Source organism: Martes martes (genome assembly GCF_963455335.1).
Source record: "Martes martes genome assembly, chromosome: 10".
Taxonomy (NCBI): Eukaryota; Metazoa; Chordata; class Mammalia; order Carnivora; family Mustelidae; genus Martes; species Martes martes.
The window spans coordinates 36,561,783-36,577,710 of NC_137898.1; the positions used below are offsets into that span (position 1 = coordinate 36,561,783).

Genomic DNA, 15,928 nt, shown 5'->3' on the forward strand with positions numbered 1-15,928 from the left:
TAGGCTTATACAACAAAGTGCTGTACAGGCTTATACAACAAAGTATCACACTGAAGAGCTGTGTATCAACTTGTTGGTAGAATAAAGAAAGTTCAAGATGGCTGAATGAGCTTTCAAGTACATTTGTTGTCCCTTGCTCTGGAGACTTAACATGATAATAAATACTTTCTAAAGATACAGGCCTACAGTAGTTTTCTAGAAGGCAAAATTCTGATGTAAGAGTGTTAACTGATCATGTAGTTTAATTTTTTTTTTTTAAGATTTTATTTATTTATTTGACAGAGAGAAATCACAAGTAGGCAGAGAGGCAGGCAGAGAGAGAGAGGAGGAAGCAGGCTCCCTGCCAAGCAGAGAGCCTGATGCAGGACTCAACCCCAGGACCCCGAGATCATGACCTGAGCCGAAGGCGGAGGCCCAACCCACTGAGCCACCCAGGCGCCCTGATCATGTAGTTTAGCCTTGATTTTGTGCAGAGGCAGGAAGACAGTGAATCATCCTAGAGATGACCAAACTCAAAGATGGCAGATAGCCAAAGATATGAGTGAGAGTCAGAAGTGAAAACCTGAAGAAAACTGAAGGTCTGACAATAAAACATGCAAGCACAAACTTTTTATCAAAAGAAATACAAAGTGCAAAAGCAGTAATGTGGGAATCAGCACGCTGGAGTATAGTCTTCAATCTGAGATTGGGTAGATCACCTACGTAATGGCTCCTTAGCCATTCATTCTGTAGTGAGAGCTTTCCTTCCCCGAGACTTTTCCAAGTACCCAGTACTCTGACTCAGCCTTCCTGTTGTTTTTTTTCTTAAATGTAAGCAGATTTCCAAAGATCACCAGAAATTGTTGGAAATTCTACAGCCTAAAAGAGAACGACTAATTGAAGCAGTCGGAAAAATGGATCACTGGAACAACAGACTAAATCTTTTAAAAAAGACAAAAACAAAGAAAAACTTAAGAAATTACAAGTGTAATTAGAAATATTAGAGATGTTATGTTCATGAAATACAACAGATGCTCTGAAAATGTTACATTCTGAAAACAAAAAAGACTTGGAAATCAAATATACATATATGATCTTACCCTCCCCCCAACACACACACACACAGACATGAAAAGTCATTTGGAAGAAAAGTGTAGGAAATCTTCCAGAACTGAGGCAGAAACCAAAATCATGAGATAAAAGAAAATGCACACACATGCATGCACACACACCTAAACATAATGCTGTATAATTCTGTAACACAAAAAATAAAGATAATAAAAATGCACAGAGAGAAGAAAAAAAAAATCAATGACAACAGAACAAGAATCAGACAGCAATTGGGCTTTTAGCAGTAACAATGGATGCTAGGTGATAGTGAATCCAGTCTCCAGATTTCAAGGAAAATGATTTTCAACTTAGGACTTTATAAAATACAATGAAATGTAAGAGTGAACCGAAGTCATCTCAGACATACAATAACTTAGAAAGTTTGCATCTCACATGAGCCTTCAGAGGTAGTTTCTTTCTTACTTTCTATTTTTTCTTAAAGATTTTATTTTATTTATTTATTTGACAGACAGAGATCACAAGTAGGCAGAGAGGCAGGCAGGTGGTGGGGGGAGCAGGCTCCCTGCTGAGCAGAAAGCCCAATGCAATTCGGGGCTCCATCCCAGGACCCAGGGATCATGGCCTGAGCCAAAGGCAGAGGCTTTAACCCACTGAGCCACCTGGGTGCCCCTCAGAGGTAGTTTCTTAAGGATACACTCTGGGGGAAAAAAAATGAGGTTGCAAACTAAGAAAGAGGAATATGTGGTACAGTAGAAACTGGCATTAATCCAGATATCTAGATATCTAATGAAAAGTCAGTGAATACCAAGAATTTCTTAAAGAAGAAGAATGAAGTAAAGGATATAAAAATTAGAATCTGGAACAGATGGGAATATTCAGAAGGTGAGATATTTTCTCCTCCCAAGAAAAAAAAAATACAGATAATCTAGGAAAATAAAACCAACACAAGTTAGTGGTATAAACAAGAAAGCATGTTTAGTGTGGCATGATTTTGAGTAATTGATGGAGGGCTGGAAAGCGGAATCAGTTTGACCTTGACTCTAGGACTATGTAAGAGCAGCAGAGAGGTCATAACAACTTTAATTGTAGAAAAGAAAGCAATCCTGTAACTGCCAAAAGCATTATTTTCATAGTAATACTACATTTGCCAAGTGGAGAGTAAAAATTACTGTTAAAATGTGATAAAACATGATATAAAGGTGTAAATATGCTATTTAAAGCGACAAATTTAATCAGCAGAGAGGTTTAAAAATTTATATGAGTGTAACTATGAAAAATTGAAGGGTTATGTAAATAAGCTAAATCTTCATCTAACACCACAGGGGGGTCAACAGACACTGCTGAAATTTAATAAATCTAGAAATAGCAAAATTAATGTGCTTATTCATAGGGAATTGAAAGATATTTCCAAAAGCTCAACAGCAGAAAGTGTTAAACGTTTTTGGTTATGAGATTGTTGTTTATTATAAATTTTATATCACTTGAATTTCAAACTGTACATGAAATACCTTAATCATTTTTTAACCTGAGAATATTATACTCATTCATCAAATATTAAAGACCAAACAGGTATTATTTTCTTAAAAAATAATGTTCTAGATTTGAAGAAGACAGCTTACCTTTGGAGAGGGGGTAAAGGAATAAGGAAATACTCGAAACCTACTTACCCAAGCAAAAGTCACTGAGGTCAGCAAAAGAGCATTTGAGCACAGAGTCTTTTTTATCCTCCTCAGCATTAACTGGAGGAAAAAAAAAAAAAGACATCGACATTCATAGTTTTTGGAAATAAAAACATTAACATTTAGAAAAATGACTGTGACTGATGGCCAAGCATAAAGGAATTTTTTACGTTAATGAGTTGAAATTAGTTATTTAAAATTTCACTCAATAAGTGCAAGATGCATCTCTATTATATTTCAATACCTTCATCCTCTTGAATAATTAACCACTTTTCTTATTGGACATGGATGTAAGCTCTTATTTATAATTAGCAGTGATTTCACAGTGTTACTGAAAAGAGAATCTTGGTATTTTCAAGTTATCCAGAGGAAGAAACAACCTCAAGGAATCATAAAGGAATGTATTCTCTTCAGACAAAAAAGCAACTTACGGATGGGGAAATAGAAACACACCTCATCTACTGAATGATAGGGGGCTGGGTTGTATTTTGACTCCTGGCTTTGTGAAAAGGAATTGTCTAAAAGCATAATGATGTCTCAGATGGGCAGATGTGTGCAGAAAGTGTCCAGGGCAGCAACAAAGGGTCTTTAATGTGGCATCCAGCTGGAACTTCCCTGTATTTCAGCCCTTTTGTTCTAAGGCTTTTGTGCCAACATTTGATTGCTAATACTCGTCCAACCACATCTTTCTGCAGTCAAATCTTCACTGCTTTATTTTCAACATTACTTAAAATCTTTGGTTTTTCTTGTTAAGAAACTGAGTTTAGTATTGCTGACATACTCTCTTCAGTTACTGGTTACAGGCTCGCTCCAGAAATGATGAGACAGAAATTCAGGTAGCTGGTCTGTCTTCTCCTGCAAACAGGAAATACAAGCTCCAGGTTCCCACAAGGTTGGCTTCTTTCAAGGCAAGAAAGACATGAAAACACAGCTGGCCAACAAATGGTCTCCTGTCTGACTGGTGAAATGTTCTCCTGTCTATGCCAGCCTTCCTGCTAATGAGTTCTATAAGCTAATAAAGTAGATGAAGGAAGGAAGGAAAGAATGGTTCAAAAACACTTATTTTTTGCAAGTTGAACAAAAAAAGCAGGAATAGCTGCTCACCTGGCTCTGCTTTGTCCGAGGAGATGAAGGTTACAGAAGTGGGAGCCTGAGACTCACTCTCGGTGGACTGAAAGAGTGAGGTAGATTGGCTCAAACTCTTTGAGTAGGCGTAGCTCTGGGCGAGGCAAGGCAGGGATCTCCTGGATGGTTTCAATGAAGTTTCCTTTGTTATCTCACTCTTGCTTACATTCATACCTGCAAATTCAAAATGGCGAGTTAAGAAGTATATACTCGGCAAAAGTCAACAAATAATTTTAATTCTTGTGGTGGCTGTTTCAGGAAAGTACTTTTGTAAAGCACCACTTAGGGGCATCTGGGTGGCTCAGTGGGTTAAAGCCTCTGCCTTCGGCTCAGGTCATGATCTCAGGGTCCTGGGATCGAGTCCCGCATCGGGCTCTCTGCTCAGTGGGGAGCCTGCTCCCTCCTCTCTCTCTCTGCCTGCCTCTCTGCCTACTTGTGATCTCTGTCTGTCAAATAAATAAATAAAAATCTTAAAAAAAAAAAAAAAAGTACCACCTAGAGACTTGAACTAATTGAGTTAGTTTTGTTTATATTTTGTAAGGGAAAGTGAGAATTTTGTCAAATAGTACAGAGGAATAAACAGCTTCTTTTCCAGTTGACCTTCCATCATTTTTTTTTTAATCACAAGAAAAATGTTTAATTTAACGATTCAAGATTCACATCATGGTAAGATATAAAACTGAATACTTCCTTGTGATGTAAGTTCAACTTTTGCATTTTTTCCTATTTAACTTATCCTGCCATCTTTTTTCCTGTGCTTTCATAAATTTTAAGAGTTTGTATAAAAAAAAACAACAACAACAAGTGGTGAAATTCATTTAGGAAGTTATGAGAACAATCATTTGGATTGTCTTTGGATACATCTAACCATTTAATTCTCGAAGTGGCAAAATAAATGAAACTTAATACATAAACGTTCAAATTGCTGTTTACTAAGTGGAGCCCTTCTTTGTACTCTATTCTTCCTTGAACACATATATACTACATTTGATTTTCCAACAATCTTATAGAGCAGGTACTGTTATTTCTATTAGCTGTGGGGAGCTGAGACTTGGAGAGGAAAGGTAACATGATTTATATCACACAGATAAATAAGCAGATAAGATTTTCTATCCCAAGCTAAAACCGCCACATCAGGGTGCCATCTATAAATCAGTTCAAAACTCCTGAATTCCATCCCTTCGCCCCCAAACTCACAGACACTGAGATGTAAAGAACATTTAGCAAAGTCCATACCAATAGAGACTAAAACACAGAAAGAGCATAGAGATGGCCAAACTCGAAGATGGCAGATAGACAAAGTTTCCACTAGCCTCCCTATTCACCTGCCCACATGCTGATTCTCTGTATTAAGGTAAATTTCTAAGGGAGTGATTGAAAAGTGAAAGGGATAGTACCAATGCATTAGTACACAGAACATTCAATTAAGGAAGCTTTTGCTTTGCAGTTACTCATTTTAATTTCAATTTTGAGACAGAGTAGAATCTGGGTCATAATAGATATGGACAAGGGGTAAAGACAGAGAAAAGGTACATTTTCAGTAATTATTATATTTAGAATATAAACAAATTTAACCAAAATCCACTCAAATTGCTCATGTTAGTAATTTTTTAACTACTCAATTTTATAAATTAACTCAGTTTATAAATTAACTCAAAGTTTCTAAATAGCTCTTCAAATAAACGGATTTAAGTAAAGACAAGCAGAGGTACAAATGTGTACCGCCTATTGGAACAAATGGGAATACTAAAAAAAGAAATAAAACAATTTTTGAAAGAGGTTCTACAGAAACAAGATATGGTTGAAAAGAAGAAATTCAGGGCACCTGGGTGGCTCAGTGGGTAAAGCCTCTGCCTTCGGCTCAGGTCATGATCTCAGGGTCCTGGGATGGAGTCCCGCATCAGTCTCCCTGCTCAGCAGGGAGCCTGCTTCCTCCACTCTCTGCCTGCCTCTCTGCCTACCTGTGATCTCTGTCTGTCAAATAAATAAATAAAATCTTAAAAAAAAAAAAAAGAAAAGAAAAGAAGAAATTCAGATAAACATAGGAGTGGGGCTTCTATCTTTTGGTTTTATAAAACTATGTATTTTCATATTAAGTCTCACAGTATGAATTGACTAGAAGCATAATATCCAGTCACTTAGCTTTCTGGGACCTTGTATTGACAAGAAAATACTTCCTTGAAGAGGAATTTCCCAAGGTCCACAGAAAACACACTGAAAACCACAAAAATACCAGACAATTCTCCTTAAAGATCAACTAGTTTTTTCTACACTACATCCAAGAAATAACACAGGGCAAATCTGTCCTAGTACATTTCTATACCTATTAATCTCTCTTAATATGATCGATACATTCTTTTAAGAAATATCTATGTAGGATATTAAATGGTCAGCTTTCTGTTTCTGGACCCTGGTGGAGAGGAGCCTTTTACTTGGAATAAATATTTGGGGCTGGAGTGGGGGAGAAGGAAGTTGCATAGATAGAAGACAGTGATCGTTGATGACAAAGATGTTGACTGAAAGAGAAATGACCCTTGGCCCCAGAGAAATGGCTTGATGGAACTTTATAATAATACTATATTCACCTTAATCCACTGACACCAACATGTAGCTTTAAAAAGGAGCAACTTCTAAATTTCCCTTTCTTACAATATTCAAACAGGAGTGAAAGTTTCAACTTTTCTTTGGGTGAAAGATGACTACTGAATCGGTAGATACTAATTTACAAACCAGCGTGGGGTGAGACTAACTTAATTATGCTCACCAATGCTGTCAGTGTTTTCTGTCATTTGATTCATTCCAGTATTCACCTAGTCAGTCAACAGACATTCACTGGGCCTGTCCTCTCTGAAGGCACTCTGCGGACACTGTGGTGAGTAAGGAAGACAATAATTCCTGGCCTCAAGGGACTCCTATTTTAGTTGAGACTCAGACACTGACCAAACAAACAAACAAACAAAAAGAATAAGTTTATACATGTAAATTGTCTGAAATACTGTGAAAATACAAGTACTTCTATATAATCAGACTTCCTTTAAGAAGTGGTTGGGGGCATTTTCTCTGAGGAAGTGACATATCAGGCCAGAAAAACAAACAAACAAACAAACAAAAAAAACAACAAAAAAAACCCAAACCATGAAGAACCTACTCTATAGAAAGATGCTTACATATGTTTGTGTTATGGTAATGTGTGTGCATGTGTGTTTGTGGGAAGTGCTTTTAAGGAAAGATACTAACATGTATGAAAGTCATGAGGTAGGAAGACTGCAATGTATTTACAGAGCCGAAACAAAACCCCAAAACTGTGGCGTAGTAAGACAAAGAGGCATAAAGGAATTACTGCTGCAGTCTAGGTTGGGAAAAAATTAGCTACTGTTCTTTGAGGCATTGTTTTATTTATATATGCATTTATGTGCCCTTTATTTCTCACAGATTTATATCTTATTTTATTTCCTTGAATAATTGTGTTTGCCAAAATTCATAAAATATTTTTAAACAATGCCCACCCTACATGGGAAGGAAACTGGGAGAGGTTTAGATATTTACTTCCTCAAGTTCATATATCTAGCAACTGGCAGAACTGAATGTTAAAGTTATAAGCTATAGGATTCCAAAGACCATGATCTTTTCAGAATGCTCTATGGCTCCCCATGAGCCCCAGTCCTACATGGTTCATTGCCATGGTTTCACTTGGTATAAATACCACACACATTTTCAGCAGAGAGCTCTGAATGTAGAAACCACAGAGCTAAAGCAAACCTCAGAACCTGTAATTCTATATCCACAATCTTAACAAACTGTGGAATATAATTTGGTGAAAAATGAACAAGAGCTGCTTGGTACATATTAATAGGAAATATCTACCCACACTATCTATAAAACTGTATTTCTTATGTGCATCTATAAAAGAATAGATATGAATAATATTTAATCTGCTGTGAGTTAACAATGTATGTAACTGAGTTATAAAACATAGGTATCAATTTTTATTTTAAGACTGATTTTTATTCATTAATTTTTAAAAATCATTTATGTAATAATTTCAAACAATTCTTGAGTTCTTTCTCTGGGCCAGGCCTTGACTCAGTGTTGAGCATAATATGGTGCTCACGCAGAGGGGAAGGAGATACATAAAAACAGATTTTATTCTAAAAAACTATATGAAATACACACAGCACATTATAAAACCACCCAAGAAAAACTCCTAATCCAGGTGGCAATGCCAATGAAGTCCTGTCTATGAAGGTAATATGAGTGGATTCTTCTTGGCGTATTCCTACTCCTACTTCTCTGTCTTTATTTATAATTCTTGGGTTCAACACATTTTCTTCAAAGGATTATGCACATAAGGTAGAAAGCTCTCCACAAAAAACATAACTGCTGAAAATATTTGTCAAATGCAACACTTAAAGAAAATTGGGGAAGAAATGTTGACGATGAAACAAATGTCCTTCCCAGAGCTCTGTATTTTCTTCCTATACATCTTGAAAGCAGTTCTCTCTCATTTTCTGAACTGTCTCCAAAGCTCTTATACAGATAGATCATCTTTGCTAGAAACTTATACAATCTAAACAGAAAGTCTGATGTCCTAACATTCTAAAGAGTACAAAGTGGGCACCTGGGTGGCTCAGTTGGATAAGCGTCTGCCTTCAGCTCGGGTCATGGTCCCAGGGTCCTGGGATCGAGTCCCAGATTGGGTCCCAGATTGAATCCCAGATAGAGTCCTGCATCGGGCTCCTTGCTCAGTGAGGAGCCTGTTTTTCCCTCTGCCTGCTACTCCCCCTGCTCGTGCACTCCCTCTCTAGCTCTCTGTCTCTCAAATAAATAAATAAAATCTTAAAAAAAAATAAAAAGTACAACATTTCTTTTCAAAGTTTCACATAAAATGCTCTCCCATTCTGCTGGGCATAACTAACGGTATCTGTTCTGTGCATGGCATGATTAACACCAGCTACCCCCATAGTATAAGAGCTTATTTCTTCAACATTCTAAAGTTCCATTTTTTCCTTGTTGGCTTACCTGATACCCTTGAATAATACTTGGTAACTACTCTTTTAAAGCCAATAACTAGAAAAGAGATCATAGTAACGTGTCAATTTTGGTAGGCATATGCAGCTCATGAGTTCAAGGATAAATCTATAACCTGCAGAATATGTATCATTTCCTATATTTAGAATAGATTTTTCTCAAGTGACAATTACTTCCGATTGTTCTAAGAGCACTTCATAAATGCAGACATATTTAAAAGGATCAAATGAAAGGACAATTTCACTTGTGTATAAACAAAGGTCCCAGAGTCGCAACTGCAAATAAGATATCTTCTAGAAATGCATTCACATAAGACATCTGACACCAAAAGAGGAAAAGTTGCCATTCAGATACCATTTAAACTCAATGGGCTTTGAGTTGATATAGAATTTTAATTGGAAAAACAATCCTTAGGAAACTTCAAAGAGACAATTGGAGAGAGAAAAAAAAAGATTTTCTTTCTTTTTGAAGATATATTTATTTATTGTAGAGAGAGAGAGAGTTGGGGGGTGGTGTAGGGAGAGGGGCAGAGGAAGAGAATCTTCAAGCAGACTCCCCTCTGGCACAAAGCCCAATGCAGGGCTCCATATCACAACCCATGAGATCACGACCTGAGCCGAAACCAAGGGTTGAACACTCAACCTACGGAGCCATCAAATTGCACCAAAATGGTTGGTTTTCTTAGCGCAAAACACAGATTTTCAAAAGATCTACTCTTTCCGTAAAATTTCTCTTCAAGAAAAACTAACTCATCTTAAGGTCTCATATGAAAAAAAATTTTTTTTTTATAGAATTAACTCAGAAAATTCTATCAAGTAAATTGTTAGAAGAATTTTTGGAAGATTTGTAGCAAAATAATATGATATTATGACCTAATGGATTTTACATTATGTCCATAGTAAGTTTTGTCCATAACAAATGTAATTGACTCTTGCTATAATCTCAAGATGAATTCTGTAGTTTAGTAAAACTTACACCTTTCTCAGAAATATTTTAGAATCGATGGCCCAAGAATGAGTAATGGTCTCAGGATGTCATTTTATTTTATAAAATCCAAATACACTTTCCTCTAGTAGTAGATAAAACCAAAGCATATTTATCTAAATAGTAAGCATTAGAGAAAAAAAACATAAACACACTCAGAATTTTCTTCTTCTCTTCCTTATCAAAACCACCGTAGCTTTGTTGTCTTCAAAGGAACGTTTCTGATTTGTTGCTTGAGTGTGCCCTTTTTGGTGGAGGTTATTGCTAGTAATAAAAAACACCATTTACTGATTGCCTACAAAGTGCCAGGAGCATACTATATGTTATCAGTAATTCTCATACCAGTCCTGCTATGAATTTACATCTCCACTTTACATGTGAGAATCCTGAGATGCAAAGGACAACAGTAACTTGTCTCTAGTTCCACAGCCTGCTGAGCAGGAACAGGAAGCAGACGTAAGAACCTGGAGATAATTATAGCTGGAGGAAAGGGAATCTGACAGAACCTCTATGCTGACCTAGCAGAATGCAGCCACTGTAAAACCACAGAAGGGTATGGAGGGATCCAGGGAAATAAAACACCCCAACCTCTCTTTGTCAGTTTCTAATCTGCTGCTGATACTTCCCAACTGGTCAAATCTAAATAGTAGCTAGAGGTCTTGGAAGCTCTTCATTGTTGTTGTAGTCCATAGGTGTCTGCTTCCTGGGGACAAGGACAAGGTGAAAAATGGTGCAGGGTGGTCGGGAGGGATGAACAAAGAGTATCCACTACACACATACAGATGTAGGAGGAGATTTCAGCATAACCTTTGGGGACAGAGAGCAATATTATGCACTTCTACCACTAGAGAAAAAATTTAAGCATTTCTTTTTTTGGTCATAAATTATAAGTGTTCTAAAATGTTTATAAGGAAGGTTGCCTTTTTTATAAGGAAAAGGCAACTATTGACTTGACTGTACTTTTTTTTTTTTTAAGATTTTTATTTATTTATTTTACAGGCAGATCACAAGTAGGCAGAGAGGCAGACAGAGAGAGAGAGAGGAGGAAGCAGGCCCCCCACTGAGCAGGGAGCCTCATGCGGGCTCCATTTCAGGACCCTGGGATCGTGACCTGAGCCAAAGGCAAAGCCTTTAACCCACTTAGCCACCCAGGTGCCCTGAGAGCCCTCATTTTTAATCTTTATCTGTGTGTACTCTTGTCTAGAGTCTAATTTCCAAGTCAACCAGCCCACCCAAACAGCTTCATTTTCTTCACTGTAAGTCCTCTTATAAACTTATACTTTGGGACGCCTGGATGGCTCAGTTGGTTGAGTGTTCGACTCTTGATTTTGGCTCAGGTCATGATCTCAGGGTTGTGAGATCGAGCCCTGCATGGGGCTCCACACGGGACATGGAGCCTGCTTGGGGTTCTCCCTCTCCCTTCCCTCTGCACTCCACCCCACTTATGCTCTCGCGCTCTCGCTCGCTCTCTCTCTAAAACAAGAAAAAGAACAACAAAACATACTTTGCTTTAATAGAATTTCACATTTGCATTTATGTATTTTATGAGGTTGCTATTTAACAGAGTCTCTCTAGCTGCACAGTGAGCTCCATGAGGGCAAGGAGCATGCTTGCCTTGTTCATGGATACACCTTCAGCACATGCCACTGTGTCTGCAAATAGACATTTACAAAAAGAAAGACCAAAGGGTCCATTAATTAATGAGTTTACCAATGAATATCCTCATGTGACAATTATTCATTCTCACAGATGTTAGATATTCCTTCTAGAAAATGGGACACAGCAGTGAACAAAGAGATAAAACTCGCTGCTCCAGTAAAGATTAGAATGTCAAGGGGGCGTCAAGAGACATTTACGCTTCATGAAATGGGGTTCTGAAACTTCAATAGTCATACAACCTATAACCTATAATGCTGTGTGAAATACAAATAAGATTTTTCTCTAAATTAAATGCTTATATGGTCGTGTCATAAATACGGACGTTATCATTTTGTGCACAATGATCCGCACATTAGTGGAGCTCTTCCAAATCCCACTCCTCCCCCCCAACGGCTATTCATTTCCTTGCTTCTCTTTTAGGACTCAAATAGATTCTCACAGCAATTGAAGCTGAGAGTAATAGAGATTCCTGGTATTTATGAAATGTGCTGTGATGAAAAGGCCTTTGTTTAGAACGCACGGAGGGGGAGGGGGACAAAAGCAGAAATACAAGATATATCTGCAGCTGAGATTTTTCCCATTATTTTGTATGTGTGTACAGGGGTAAAACCAAACTCCTGATCTTCCTTGTGTGCCTCACGGAAGGCAATTCCAAATGAAAACAAATCTTGAGTTTGGATTAGGATATAAAATTTGAGGTTTTCTATTACTTTGGACAAGCTACAAGGTTACAATGTTTACACTACTGCCCGCAACAATACAACCTGTTTCTCTCTGAAGAGCTCAGAGATGGGATCTGGGTTTCTGCACAAGTGCATGGAGTCAGCAAGAAGACCTGGATTATACCTTATCCTTGAAGAGGGGAAGATCTGAAGACTCTCGCTACACCGCACAGGTCCATAATGGCATTTTGAAAGACTAAACATCTGACCCAATCTGTTCCAACCACACAGTGTCATTGGTGAAACCAGTAACTCAACTAGAAGCAACTGATGTGTAGTCTCTGAACCCAAACACAAGCATGACTAGTCTAACCAGCACGGCATCAGGACACAACCTGTTCTATATTTTTAGCCTGCGATGAACATTTGTAACCACAGAACTTCCCACTACTTGCAACCTGCTGCTGTTTTTTGTTTTGTTTTGTTTTACTGATGGGTTTCACCATACTGTGCCAAAGGATGGCAATTCCCACACCTTCTTTTGAACATAGTTTGATAATTTATAATTGAAATCCATTTTAAAAGCTTAAGAATGGGAAAATGTAGTTATACTAGAAAAAAACTCAGAAAAATAGTATTGGTTCTGGATATTTTTTTCAGTGAATTTAGGATGAGAAAACCTTAGCTACTAGTATTATGGTGGGTTTTTTTTTTAAGTCCCTTTAAAAAGATAAGGGATAAATAATAACAGTAGTAAGTATTATTGTTAGTATTAATTATCATGTTTAATTATTATGTTGGCTAATAATTAATTTATCACCAATTATTTACAATCTACTCTTCTCAGTAATATTCATTTTACAGAAAGTCAGAATTTAAGTTGTAATTTAATATCATTTGACTTTCAATTTTTTAAAAATCATATTTTAAAAATCATGGTTTTTATTCATCAGGAAGATTATACTACTTTTGCGGAGTTTTGAGTTCAATAAAACCTAAGCTGCTTTTTTCCAAATACTTTTTATTTTCATTATAAAAACTATATGTATTTTCAGGGATAACCCATGTGCTTATTTTCTTTCTTTTCTTTACCTACTTTTTAAAAACTTTCCATGGATAAAGTCAACATTTCTAGTGTTAAGCTTTTTGAGTTTTGACACAAACAGGGATTCTTATAACAATTGCACTGACAGAATACAGAAAAATTACAACACTTTAATCAATTCTCTAGTCCCACCCATTTGTGCTTAGGGTCCTCCATTACCCAGCTTCAACGATCAATGATCTGTTCTTTTTACCTCTATTTTTCGCCATTTCCAGAGAGCCATATGAATAGAATCATACACTGTATAACTTCTAAGATTAGGTTCTTTCAGTTAGCAAAATGTATGTGAGAATCATCCATTTTTTATAAGCATCAAAAATTTGTTCCTTTAAATACTAAGTAGTAACTTCATTGTGAGGATGTCCTACAATTTGTTATCTATTCATCCATAGAAGGATATTTGGGTTGTGTTCAGTTTCTGGGATTATGAATAATGCTACTATCAACATTCATATAAAGGTTTTGAGTTCTCATAATTACATAGAAGTATGCTTTCTGGGTCCAATGATGAGTGTATATTAATAGTAACAGAAACTGTTAAATTTTTTCAAAGTAGCTGTACCACCAACAGTGTATGAGAGAGTTCCTGTTGCACTGTATGTTCATCAACAGGATTTTGGTTGTTATTAAACATTCTAATAGGTTTGTATTGATAACACACTGCAGATTTAGTCTGCACGTCCCTAATGACTAAAGTTATTGAGCATCCCTACCTGTGCTTTTGCCATCCATATATATATATTTGATGAAGCCTGTTCAGATATTGTCCATTTTTTAATTGCTTTTTTGTCTTATTATTAAGTTCTGAGAATCTTTTCTATATTCTGGATATAAAGCCTTCATTTGATATGTGATATTCAAGTATTTTATATCAGTCTGTGGTTGTTTTGTTTTGTCTTGTTTTGTTTCCTTAATAGTGTCCTTTGTAAAGTTTTTATTTTCAATGAAGTAAAACTTTATGAATCCTGTTTTTGGTGCTATATCTAAAAAATAATTGCCTAACCCCAAGTCATGAACATTTTATTATAGGCTTTTATACTTTTATAGTTGACATGTAGGTCCATTATATATTTTAAGTTAATTTTTTATATACAGTGTGAGGTATAAAACAATAATCATTTTTGGCATATGGCTCTCTAATAGTCAACTATTCCTTAAAGGACTGTCTATTCTCCATTTAATTGTCTTTGCACTTTAATCAAAAATCAGTTGTCCATACTTATTAGGTTGCTTTCTAGATTTTCTATTGTTTTTAATTACGTGTCTATTCCTTCACCTACACCATTTTGTCTTAACTACTCTAGCCTCATAGTGTATCTTAAAAACAGGCAGTGCTAGTCCTCCCACTTTGTTCTTTTTTTAAATTGCCTTGGTTATTTGAGTTATTTTACCTTACCTTATACATTTTGGAATCAGCTTATTTATAAATGATAATTGACTTAGCTATAATTGTGATATTACAATTGAGATTGAATTAAATCTCTATATCACTTTGGGAAGTATTAAAATCCTAACTATATCAAGTTTTCCAGTCCATGAAGCCAGTAGGATGACTTCTTGAGATTTTTTCTTTGAGTTCATCATATTTTTATAGCTTTCTCCATAAAAATCCTCCACATATTTTTATTAGACTTAAAGCTAATAATGTCATTTTGTTGGAACTTTTTTTAAAAAGGTAATATCTTTTTAAATTTCAGTTTTCCAGTTTTCAACTGTGCATTGCTAATGTGTAGAAGTGCAATTGATTTTTGTTTATTGATACTGTATTCTGTGAACTTGCAAACTTGCTTAGTAGTTCCAGGAAAAATTTTACAGATTCTTTGGAATTTTCTACATAGACAAGCACATTGTCTGCAAATAAGAATAGCTTAATTTCTTATTTTCCAACTGAATAATTTTTCTTTTTCTATTCTCATTTTACTTTCTAGTACTTCCAATGCAAATATCAAGTGGGAGAGGTGAAAGTAGACAATCTTGCTTAATCTCAATTTTAGAGGGAAAGTAGTCTTTCATGGTTAAGCACAATGTTAGATGTATTAAGTGTTCTATAAATGCCCTATATCAAATGGAGGACATTTCTTTCTATTCCTAGGTTGCTGAAGTTTTTAACAACATAGATGTCGAATTATATGTTCTGTGCCTGTTGATATATCAGGTAGCTTTCTTGTCGAGTCTGTTAGTTTGGCAAATTACACTGATGAATTTTTTATTGTTGAACCAATTCCTATGTGACAGTTGTTATATTTAATTCTCAAATAATCCTGAAAGAAAGCTTTAATCATACATATTTAAGATAAGACAACTAAGATTAATTAAAGACACTTAAAAAAGACACTTAGCTCCATAACTGCCAAATCCATGAATTGAATTTAAGTCCATGGGATCCCCAAGCTATGTTCTTTTTACTGTAGCATAATATCTTTCATATGTGCAAGAAGAAATATTATTGATGGGCTCCAGGGCCATGAAGCATCTCCCTTTCTATACTCCACTTCCAAGGTAAAGAGGTCCTGGTAGGGTTTTAGGAAATGGACACTTTTGTTGTTGCTCTCAACAACAAAACAGTGGGTATACTGACAGAAAAGATTATATTGCACCGCAATGTATAATCTCTCCTGGTCTTGTCCATCTCTCTC

At 36.2% G+C, this 15,928-nt stretch overlaps 1 protein-coding gene across 2 annotated transcripts in view; it reads right to left on the minus strand.

The window, feature by feature from the left end:
• Nucleotides 1–15,928, minus strand: part of ANO3 (anoctamin 3) — a gene marked incomplete at its 5' end in the record, with an annotated part of 271,220 nt that overhangs the window by 184,596 nt on the left and 70,696 nt on the right. Inside the window, 2 exons of one of the 2 annotated variants that reach the window (XM_080815458.1) lie at nt 2,718–2,789; nt 3,834–4,028. In XM_080815458.1, the coding sequence (XP_080671584.1) occupies nt 2,718–2,789; nt 3,834–4,028 (267 nt within the window). Of the gene's footprint in view, nt 1–2,717; nt 2,790–3,833; nt 4,286–15,928 lie in introns of those variants that run through there. The other variant, XM_080815459.1, reaches the window with a different exon arrangement.